At 43.8% G+C, this 12,309-nt stretch overlaps 1 protein-coding gene across 1 annotated transcript in view; it reads left to right on the top strand.

The window, feature by feature from the left end:
- Nucleotides 1-3,335: 3,335 nt before the first annotated feature.
- Nucleotides 3,336-12,309, top strand: part of LOC115108963 (vesicular glutamate transporter 3-like) — a 35,579-nt gene continuing 26,605 nt past the window's right edge. Inside the window, exons 1-2 of the mRNA XM_029633513.2 lie at nt 3,336-3,965; nt 10,527-10,779. Coding sequence (XP_029489373.2) covers nt 3,865-3,965; nt 10,527-10,779 — 354 coding nt within the window. The 5' untranslated portion in view covers nt 3,336-3,864. The remainder of the gene's footprint in view (nt 3,966-10,526; nt 10,780-12,309) is intronic.

Raw genomic sequence — 12,309 nt, 5'->3', positions numbered from 1 at the left:
TCTCTCCACTGAAGATCTGCAATGGGATTACCAGGCTTTGGAGAGGGGACAATGCTCAGTCCCCACGCACGCACCCTTCCATCTCATTCACATTCATTCACTAACTCACTCTCGTCCTGAATCATTTTCCTGCATTCACATGACCTCCTGTCCAATGCTCACTCACATGAGCACTAGATGCTGACGTCACACAGAAGAACAGGCCATTCAATGGTAATAGGGAGAGGGATTCAATGACTGCTTACATGAATTTAAAACCTGCTTTTGTTATAGTTATATTATAATTTAGTGCATATATATGTATTTGAAGGTATGTTTAAAGTTGGAATCCTCAGTAAGGGGAAACAGCACCTCTGGCCGCCGCACCACATTGTTATTGTTTTTATTGCTGAGCTGAGGAGCAGCGTGGTAAAAACAATTGCAGTATATATTGTGCTCTTCTATCACGCGTGCAATGATGTCAGAGGGGGGAGAATCTGTGTTTGTTGTTTGCAGTAAGTTCTTTGTTGTTGTAATATTGCAAACGGACTGTTTTACTATTAAGGATTTCATCTTTAAGGGAATGAATGTTATCAAGCCTTCAAACTGGATGAACTGTTACAATGTAGGCCAATAGAATAGATGTAACACCCTATTCATTTACACAAGAAAAAAAGGCTGATTCATACTGAAGTTCATATTAGCCTACTTCAACTACTGCTGCAGTGATCGAAGCTGTGTAATATGTAACAGCAAAACAAGGCAACTAGGCTGCACAAACAGGGTCAAATGGGATTTTCAAAACCGGCCAAGGGATGATGCCGTCACAACAAGAAAGGACAGGGAATAGGAAGTGGAAGCACAAGGTCCCAGAGAAGTAGGACAGTACACAAATAGTTACAACCACTAGACAGCATTCAAAGATCTTAAGCAAATAAGGGTGCCTCTTACAATTTGACTAATTCAATCAAGACTCCTTAAAAGATAATAATTGGGAGAGGTCAGGAGCACATGAGCAGTGTGAAGACGTTATTTGACATTATTCTATCTCTGTTCACATTGGAAACAACTAATAAGGGAAAGAGGGTTGTATTCATTAGGAAACCTATCAAATGGACGAAAACAGCGCGTGACTACCTGTACTTGTCCAATAAGAAAGGTGCATTTTTGTTTTCTGTTGTAAAATGTGTATCCTAATGAAAATGAACCTGATGTTCTACTTTAGTGTCATTAAAGGAAAACCAATTGAAACGTGAATTACAAAATTGTTACTGACTGTACTACCTCAAAAACAGCAAAACAAAGGCATCCGAGAAAGCTGTGGTTTTCTTTTCATTTGAATTCAGCGGAATTAGTGTTGTGATTCTTTTGACAGTTTGGCATAGCATATGTGGGAACTCCTTCAAGACTGTTGGAAAAGCATTCCAGTTGAAGCTGGTTGAGAGAATGCCAAGAGTGTGCAAAGCTGTTGTCAAGGCAAAGGGTGGCTACTTTGAAGAATCTCAAATATAAAATAGATTTTGATTTGTTTAGCACTTTTTTGGTTACTACATGATTCCATATGTGTTATTTCGTAGTGTTGTAGTCTTCACTATTATTCTACAATGTAGAAAATAGTCAAATAAAGAAAAACCCTGCAATGAGTAGGTATGTCCAAACTTTTGTCTGGTACTTTGATATATGTTGATATAGTATATTAGCTTAGTTTTCCGTATGAGTATATTTAACAGCGAGGCATTGGTCTACAGTAGTTATAATGGCAGTGCAAAGCCATGACTGTCCATGACTCACTGACAACAGCTTTAAGGCCCCCTACATTCATCCAGCATATGTTTTGATGGATTTAAATCTGAGTAATCTTGAATAGCTGAGGCTATAACATGGAAATAAACAGACGTAGGCTACTATCAAATGCAACATATTCACACACACACACAGTGTACAACATGATATCTTATTTACTACTACTTTCAACTTCTCTGTTCATTCTGGAATTATTGACAAAGAGGTGAGGCAATATTAGTAGTACCACTTTACATTAAAGCACCCCTCAAAAAAGTTTATAAAGCCTCTTATAGACTTTTGGCAATTTATAGATATGGTTTTAGTGTGAAGTACAGTATGTACCACAACTTGGTCGGGGCCTGTACCCCCTTCTAGCCACTAGATGGTAGGCAAGACTTTTCCTGAAATTGTATTGCGAAGAACCCCCATGGAGTTGAATGTACACTCCGGGCCCCATTGTCTCTGACAGGTGGCATAATTTTAACGTGACATGTCCCAACGCAGACATTAAGAGTCGTTACTTTATCCGACATGAGACCACACTCCGGGCCCTATCAATGACCCATCACATGAAAGCACAACCAACTTATCATGTCCTCCCAGATAGCATCTCCATCGACATACTGAGCTATACTACTAGAGCATCATCACCACCTCAACGAAAACTAAATCCAGAATTCCCTCATTTTCTCATCCCCTGGAGAGTCTGGAATTTGGGTCCTTGCAGAAATAGTGTTAGCAGGGAAGTTTTACGACACACACACACACACACACACACACACAAAAGCATGTGAGTATCAACATATACATAGTACAATACATGCATTTACTGTAAATGCCTACAGAGAAAGGAAACTGGCTTTATCCCATGTTACACTGACAACTGGCCTGTTATATTTCTGTCATGAAGGGCATTATTTATTGAGAGAGAGCCCACTCGGGAGCCGGATCCACAGTTTATTTATGGAGCTCGCAGGCTAGTGAAGTAGCAGCACCGCCCCAAGCCGTCACTCTGGAGAAACCCATCAGTAAAACAGAGCCCGAGAGCTCGTTGCACCAACCAACATTCTACTGATACATTTTTAAAATGTCTATATTGGAATTCTTAAAATCCCATGCATATTTAATGACCCGGCAAATAAAGAGATTCACACTGGACAAAGATTGGGTTCTGGGGCTTGCCTGTACCAGTTAAATAAGCATTTAGTTATGGGAAACACACATAAAGGTGTAATTTGGTGTGACTGTGAATAGGTAAATGTACATCTGTCTGAATAGCTCGTGGGTAGCTAACTGTTGCTGCTGACAGCTAATCCAAATTATAGTGCTATGGAAATGCTGGCAAAGAATGGGAGTGTTGTACCAGCGAACCTGATGATAGTTGCGTCCTACGTTTCACCTGCGCACATGCTGCTCTGGTCTCTCTGAATGCGGCTTGTCAATATTAAATCATTCATCCACTGGGTTGGTATCAGATTAACATTCTTGGCTAAAGAGGTAGGGCTAGAGCAGTTAGGTACCCCAGACCATTTTTTTTTAGCAATTAGTGTTGGAGCTGTCAGATGGAGAGGAAAGCAAAGGGGGCTGTTCAGTCCTGCTGCACCCATCCACACATAGCTCACCATGCCAAGATACTGAGGTGGGGGATTGTACTCTTTCCCCCTCCCTCTTTCCCTCTATCTCTCTTCCCACCAAACCTTCTGGAGGTGAGCTGAACTATGCCATGCTAGGAGCTCTATCTGGTGCCTTGGACCTTGAGGAGTTCATCTGACACACCCTTAGCCTCAACACGATCACCTTTCACCTCCACCTAGCCCCTCCTCACTTTGACCATCATCCCCTTGCCTCCCAGTCCCTGGTCACGCCAGAGAGGAGCAGACAGCAGAATCCCATCTCACATCTGAGGAACGTCTGAGGGACCCGTGGCACCACACAAAGGCGGAGCAAGCCCCTTTGTGCCTAAAATCTCAGGAAGAATGAGCAACCACATCTAGCAGATATTTGCTTGTCTTTCCCAGAGAAAAGCACGCAAGAGAGAGGGGGAGATACATACTCCTGTGAAATAAAGAGAGGGAGAAGGACAGGGAGAAGCAGAGGAAGATGCCTTTCGGGGGGGTTGCAGGAATGAAGGAGCAGATTCTGAAACCAGGGAAGGAGGAGGTGAAGAATATGGTAGGAGACGGCCTGGGGAACCTGCAGAGGTGAGTCTGAGACTGTCTGGAATGTGTTGGGGGAACTGGGATTGAATGAGTGTGAATCTCTGCTCTTTGACTGAGATATGTGTGTGACTCAATGGGGTAAAAACGACACAGTGCAAGTTTGACATCTACTTGAAGCAACAGATCAGATAATTTCAGATATTATTTATTTCTGAGTACTGTTAGATATTTTATCTTAGTTATCTTATTGTATTTTAAGATCTGTATATAGCTTGGTCAATATTCTAATCCAAATTATAGTCCTATAGGCTAGCATTAAAAATCTCTATATCCACTGGCAAAACGATTGCAGTGCTATAATCCCAAACTCAGATAATTTGATCAAAATTTAAGGACTATGAACAAAGCCAGTGGTAGAAAACAGGAGGATTGAAGAACATTAAGCTCACCATGTACTGTACCCAGAGATCTTAGAGATAACTAAATATTTCATTGTTTTGCTTGCCAGGCAATGCAAGTGATGTCATCACGAGTTTTATCTTAAGACATTGTGATGCATATTTCATATCTGATATATATTTCACAAGGGGAGGATGATAAATATGGAACTTCCACATATGAGGTGGATTGTTGTCTGAAAAGAGATAAACCAAGTAAGTTTGCAATTTCCTGTGAAAGGGAATTATTTCAGGTTAAGATCCAGAGTTCACTGTCTGAAATAGATACATTTGAAAGTATATTTAAAAAAGTGAACTGGACAAATTGATCCAACAAGCGATTTTCATATATATTATGGTTGTGATATCAGTACAATGAAAATGTGTCCTCATTAAATGTGTGTAAACTGAATGATGTTGTCAGCTTACTTTCTATTTTATCAGTTTTATTTTAAACACTATACAAACACATGGAAAAGGCAAAGTGAAATCTTTCATCAAAGTCCACAAGGATCCATGTGCAATCCCACCAAACTGGTCAAATCATTACTAGCAGGTGAAACTAAGAAATGTGAATCCAGAGAGACCAAGAGAGGAAAAGAGAAATTAAGTCTGAGCAGAATGAATCTATCTATCATATTTCCTATGAGGTCATACTTCACTGAGACTAAATTTATTGGCCGAAATACAAACATATATGGGAATTACATGTTCTCTTAATAGGGTCTCTCTAGGATGTTGCTGACCAGTCTGTCAGTAAACTGACACTGTTTTAGTCCATTCTGAATTACTTCTTGAAATGTAAGCTATCGTTGGTACAAAAAAGGTTGGATAATAATGACATTGAACAACAGACACAAATACATCTTCTGTTCAGTATGATCTGACTTCTCAACAGTCATAGAACTTCATAGACATAATGACGTCATTGACTTAATGCAGACAGGATGACATCATTTTGGTCTACTTGAGGATAAAAAAATATATTAAAAAAACAAGACAAGCGTAAATACTTTCCACTGATAATGATCAACCATTCTCATAGCATTGTCCAGTCTATTTTAGATAGTGGAGAGCACGATCTGTGAGTTTGGAAAGAGGGATGGGGCTGGGGATGACAGGGGTGAGTTGGTATGATGGATTGGGGATGGAGAAGGCAGGGGTGAGTTGGGATGAGGGCAGAGCCGGTGCCAGAATGAGTCAGTTGAGTCACTGTAAATGTATTGCCTTTGAATGTGGCATGAACATAACCAGTCATAATGTTTTCATCTGATTGTCAAACAAATCACTTCAAAAAGTAGGTTACCTTTGACATTTGTCCAAAATAATTCTAGAATCTGAACAGTGCACTATGCACCCGGCTAATACAATCTCACCGGAGAACGTATCCGATCGAGCGAAACAGCGCTCCTCTGTCTTCCTATATGTAGACCATATATCTGATTGTGTCTGGCCAAAAAGAGTATGACATTCCATACTCTTTTTGGCCAGACAGCATCAGATACAGTACATGGCCTATAAATACTGAGACAGATAGGGCTCTGTTTCGTTTGCTCAGATGCTTTATCTGTGACTGATGAGTCTTTCTGTCAATATTTAAACATTTTATTTTGGACGGGCAAGGAGGTAGGGTAGGGCAGGCCTACCCATAACACCAGCTCTGGATGAGGGATTGGAGAACACATAGGTGAGTTTAGAGGAAGGATGGGGGCTGGAGAAATCAGGAGTGAGTTGGGGAAGAGAGCTGGGGGCTGGGGGGGTAGGGAAGACAGGGGTGAGTTGGGGTGGAGGGATGGAGGGATGCGGGCTGGGGGTTGGGGAAGACAGGGGTGAGTTGGGATGGAGGGATGGGGGCTGGGGGGTTGGGGAAGACGGGTGAGTTGGGATGGGGGGTTGGGGAAGACAGGGGTGAGTTGGGGTGGAGGGATGGGGGCTGGGGAGTTGGGGAAGACAGGGGTGAGTTGGAGGTGGAGGGATGTGGGATCATTGGATGATTTGGAGGTGGCAAAGAGAACAGTCCATGACTTGTTTGACTGGAGTCTTTTGACAATTTTTTGGGCCTTCCTCTGACACCGCCTAGTATACAGGTCCTGGATGGCAGGAAGCATGACCCCAGTGATGTACTGGGCCGTACGCACTACACTCTGTAGCGCCTTACGGTTGGATGCCGAGGGAGAAAAGGTGTCGCCGTGCCCTCTTCACAACTGTCTTGGTGTGTTTGGGCCATGATAGTTTGTTGGTAATGTGGACACCAATGTACTTGAAACTCTCGACCCACTCCACTAGAGCCCCATCGATGTGAATGAGGGTGTGTTCGGCCCTTCTTTTCTTGTAGTCCACGATCAGCTCCTTTGTCTTGCTCATGTTGAGCGAGATGTTGTTGTCCTGGCACCACACTGCCAGGTCTCTGACCTCCTCCCTATGTCCTGTCTCATCATTGTTGGTGATCTGGCCTACCACTGTTGACGTTGGAGTCATTATTGGCCACGCAGTCATCGGTGAACATGGACTACAGGAGGGGACTAAGCATGCACCCCTGAGGGGCCCCAGTTTTGAGGATCAGCGTGACAAATGTATTGTTGCCTACCCTTACCACCCGGGGGCGGCCCGTCAGGAAGTCCAGGACCCAGTTGCAGAGGGAGTTGTTTAGTCCCAGTGTCCTTTTCTTAGTGATGAACTTTGTGGGCTCTATGGTATTGAACGCTGAGCTGTAGTCAATGAACAGCATTCTCACATAGGTGTTCCTTTTGTCCAGGTGGGAATGGGCAGTGTGGAGTGCAATTGAGATTGCGTCATCTGTGGATATGTTGGAGCGGTATGCGAATTGCAGTGGGTGTAGGGTTTCCTGGATGATGGTGTTGATGTGACCCATAACCAGCCTTTCAAAGCACATCATGGCTACCGATGTGAGTGCTACGGGGAGGTCATTTAGGCAGGTTACCTTTGCTTTCTTGGGCACAGGGACTATGGTGGTCTGCTTGAAACATGTAGGTATTACAGACTCGGTCAGGGAGATATTGAAAATGTCAGTGAAGACACTTGCCAGTTGGTCCGTGAATGCTCTGAGTACACGTTCTGGTTATCCATCTGGCCTATCGGCCTTGTGAATGTTGACCTGTTTAAGCGTTTTACTCACACAAGGCTACGGAGAGCGTGATCACACAGTTTTCCGGAACAGCTGGTACTCTCATGCATGCTTCAGTGTTGCTTGCCTCAAAGCGAGCATAAAATAAATGTAGCTCATCTTGTGTCACTGGGCAGCTCGCGGCTGGGTTTCCCTTTGTCAACTATTATGGTTTGCAAGCCATGTCACTCCCGACAAGCTTCAGTGCCGGTGTTGTAGGATTCAATCTTAGTCCTGTATTGACGCTTTGCCTGTTTGATGGTTCATCTGAGGGTACAGTGGAATTTCAATGGGGGATCAGTGGATAGGGAGACAGGGCTGAGTTGGAGTGGAAGGATGGGGGCTTAGGGGGTTGGGAAAGACAGTGGTGACAGTCTGTGGGAGACAGGGATGAGTAAGATTCTGCTTGCTAATAGATCATGGGATAAAATACCCTTTTGTTTTTTTACGAATGTGGGCCTTTCAAGCAAGACATCATAAAGGTTTTCTTGCACATGAAAGACTTGTGAATGAATGAATGAAGTGTACATACTATAGACCTCTGAAGAGTGCCTGGGAAAAAGGAATGGAGCCCAGCATCATTGACATCAAGGGACTAAAAAAAGGATATGTTTGTATTGTATGTGTGGCTGTTTTGTTTTGCTTCAGCTAATGCTTTGACACTTCAGTTCTCTTTATGTGCACTTTGCCTGTTCTGCAGCAAATAACATGTGCATTACTTAAGGAACCTGAGTATGGTGCAAATTTTAAAATGACTGACTCAGTCTACAATAGTGCCAATTTAGGGTTATTTGGCTTGTAACAGTAGCGGATCCCCTTTTGGTGCTATGCAGAACCCTTTTTGACAAGGTCTAAATGGAACACATGCTGCTATAACCCTTTCGTAAGGTTCTGCAAAGAACCATTATTTTAAATATAATTATACCAAAAATGATTTTTTTCAGGTTGTTTTATGGATAGAAGTTTGCAAGAATCTCTACTGTTTGCCCACCTGTCTATCAAACACTCTGTCTGTTAGCTGCCTGGAGGAGTGCTGAGGATATCTATTACACTGTCAACCATTGAATTTGTGCTTTGCTAACCTAATGCAGCAGACACCTGAGCCCTGTTTCTTTCTTTCTTTCTGGTCCTGGAGAGAAAAAAAACTGTTCAACCAATCAAGTAAATGTGGAGGAGGAGTTAAGGTGGAGTGTTGCCTTGTTAACATCCAAAAGTGGAAGTCATGTCACAGGCTCTCTTTCCATTTCCGCTGAAAACGAGATGCATCAGGGTGTTTCCCGACCCCACTGAGGGTGGCGCTCTGCAAACTCCACACACCAATGTAACACAAAAATACTTCTATTGTTTACATTCAATCCATTTGTGATGAATGTTAGGACGCTTCGAATACTGACCTTATTCAAATCAAATCAAATCAAATGTATTTATATAGCCCTTCGTACATCAGCTGATATCTCAAAGTGCTGTACAGAAACCCAGCCTAAAACCCCAAACAGCAAGCAATGCAGGTGTAGAAGCACGGTGGCTAGGAAAAACTCCCTAGAAAGGCCAAAACCTAGGAAGAAACCTAGAGAGGAACCAGGCTATGTGGGGTGGCCAGTCCTCTTCTGGCTGTGCCGGGTGGAGATTATAACAGAACATGGCCAAGATGTTCAAATGTTCATAAATGACCAGCATGGTCGAATAATAGTAAGGCAGAACAGTTGAAACTGGAGCAGCAGCATGGCCAGGTGGACTGGGGACAGCAAGGAGTCATCATGTCAGGTAGTCCTGGGGCATGGTCCTAGGGCTCAGGTCAGTTGAAACTGGAGCAGCAGCATGGCCAGGTGGACTGGGGACAGCAAGGAGTCATCATGTCAGGTAGTCCTGGGGCATGGTCCTAGGGCTCAGGTCCTCCGAGAGAGAGAAAGAAAGAGAGAATTAGAGAAAGCATATGTGGGGTGGCCAGTCCTCTTCTGGCTGTGCCGGGTGGAGATTATAACAGAACACGGCCAAGATGTTCAAATGTTCATAAATGACCAGCATGGTCGAATAATAATAAGGCAGAACAGTTGAAACTGGAGCAGCAGCACGGCCAGGTGGACTGGGGACAGCAAGGAGTCATCATGTCAGGTAGTCCTGGGGCATGGTCCTAGGGCTCAGGTCCTCCGAGAGAGAGAAAGAAAGAGAGAAGGAGAGAATTAGAGAACGCACACTTAGATTCACACAGGACACCGAATAGGACAGGAGAAGTACTCCAGATATAACAAACTGACCCTAGCCCCCCGACACATAAACTACTGCAGCATAAATACTGAAGGCTGAGGTTCCCCTGTGAATCACTATAGCTGTCCGTATTCGATGGATTGAAAACATATAGTATATATAGTTAGGACATGCCATTCACTAACAATGGATGTACAGTATGTGCAAGAGAGACCAAATACATGATAAAATACAGACCCCTTGAACACCATTATCATATATGCCCAGAGAGAGGAACTCAGGTAGAGATCTGAGGCGGCAAGATGAAAGCAATTCCTTCCTCAGTTAAAAAAAATATATAATAATAGTATTGAAGACAGAAAGGGTAAGATCAGGAATGGTCTTTGTGTCTTTTAAAGACTGTTTAACTATTTAACATGAAGTGTCATTCAAGGGAATTAGGTATACATCATTTTTGTATACACAATACTTATTTGTTATACACTCTTCGAAAAAAAGGTGCTATCTAGAACATAAGAGTTTTCCTCAGCTGTCCCCATAGGAGAACCCTTTGAATAACTATTTTTGGTTCAAAGTAGAAGCTTTTTTGGGTTCCATGTAGAACTTTTTCCACAGAAGGTTCTACGTGGAACCCAAAAGGGTTCTGAAAACAAAAAGGGTTCTACCTGGAACCAAAAGTGTTCTCCTATGGGGACAGCCGAAGAAAGTATTAGGAGTATGTAGTGTAGTATAACAACGTCACCAATTAAACACTTACCAATGTCCTCCTGTTGAACATTGTAGGAAAATTGACTCTTTGCTGGGTATCTGTCTCAACTTGCATGTTTTGTGTTACAGGAAAATCGATGGCACCAATGCGGACGAGGAGGACCAGATGGAGCTGACAGAGGACGCGGAACAGGAGACCCCTCGCCACAGTGCCCCTCTGTTTGATTGCGGGTGCTGCGGCCTGCCCAAGCGCTACATCATCGCCATCCTCAGTGGACTGGGTTTTTGCATCTCCTTTGGCATCCGCTGCAACCTGGGGGTGGCCATCGTGGAGATGGTCAACAACAACACGGTCTACATCAATGGGACACCTGTACTCCAGGTGAGAGAGAAAGAAATATCTCACTGACATAAACAAGACTCCATAGATTGAGGTGTGCATTATGGAGTGTGTAAAACTTTGTAGCAGTCGTTAGGGCAATGAAGCAGCAGGAGGTAGGCAGGTAGAGGCAGGGGTCAAATTGAGTCGGTCGGCACCTATGATCCAAATGAGAGCCAGACGGAGCTGAGACCTGGTACCTGCTTTGGTTATTTGAATTATGACAAATTGTTGTCCACATTTCATTTTCCACAGACAAAAACACGAGTAAGCTTCAGCCAAATCAGACATCCTCATAGTAGAATAGTTTAACTATTCAATTGTTCAGCCTGTCCCATCAATGCGAGAAAACAATCTTAATCTCAAGGTGCATTCAAATTGCACGTGCCGTACAGGGAGAGAAATATGTATGCCCAGCAGTGGCAGTCGGTGCTGTCTAAGATGAGGGAGAACTATTTTTTTTTAATGAGCATGGCCTTATTCTATTACAGCATATTCGATGACTGTCATATTCCATTCACCCAGCTCAGTGTAACATCGAAAAGTTTTGGCTAGAACATGATTTCCCTATACCTTGCCTATGAATGAAAGTTTGCAACGTATTTTCCATCATAATATTCTTATTAAATACTTTTTTCTTTACATAGTTGAATGTGCTGACAACAAAATCACACAAAAATTATCAATGGAAATCAAATTTATTAACCCATGGAGGTCTGGATTTGGAGTCACACTCAAAATTAAAGTGGAAAACCACACTACAGGCTGATCCAACTTTGATGTAATGTCCTTCAAAACAAGTAAAAATTAGGTTCAGTAGTGTGTGTGGCCTCCACGTGCCTGTATGACCTCCCTACAACGCCTGGGCATGCTCCTGATGAGGTGGCGGATGGTCTCCTGAGAGATCTCCTCCCAGACCTGGACTAAAGCATCCACCAAATCCTGGGCAGTCTTTTGTGCAACGTGGCGTTGGTGGATGGAGCGAGACATGATGTCCCAGATGTGCTCAATTGGATTCAGGTCTGGGGAACGGGCGGGCCAGTACATAGCATCAACGCCTTCCTCTTGCAGGAACTGCTGACACACTCCAGCCACATGAGGTCTAGCATTGTCTTGCATTTGGAGGAACCCAGGGCCAACCACACTAGCATATGGTCTCACGATCTCATCTCGGTACCTAATGGCAGTCAGGCTACCTCTGGCGAGCACATGGAGGGCTGTGCGGCCCCCCAAAGAAATGCCACCCCACACCATGACTGACCCACCGCCAAACCGGTCATGCTGGAGGATGTTGCAGGCAGCAGAACGTTCTCCATGGCGTCTCCAGACTGTCACGTCTGTCACATGTGCTCAGTGTGAACCTGCTTTCATCTGTGAAGAGCACAGGGCGCCAGTGGCAAATTTGCCAATCTTGGTGTTCTCTGGCAAATGCCAAACGTCCTGCACGGTGTTGGGCTGTAAGCACAACCCCCACCTGTGGACGTCGGGCCCTCATACCACCCTCATGGAGTCTGTTTCTGACCGTTTGAGCAG

The sequence above is a fragment of the Oncorhynchus nerka genome, linkage group LG25 (assembly GCF_034236695.1).
Source record: "Oncorhynchus nerka isolate Pitt River linkage group LG25, Oner_Uvic_2.0, whole genome shotgun sequence".
NCBI classification, from domain to species: domain Eukaryota; kingdom Metazoa; phylum Chordata; class Actinopteri; order Salmoniformes; family Salmonidae; genus Oncorhynchus; species Oncorhynchus nerka.
The sequence above is the reverse complement of the archived record's forward strand: the minus strand, read 5'-3'. Positions and strand labels throughout refer to the sequence as shown.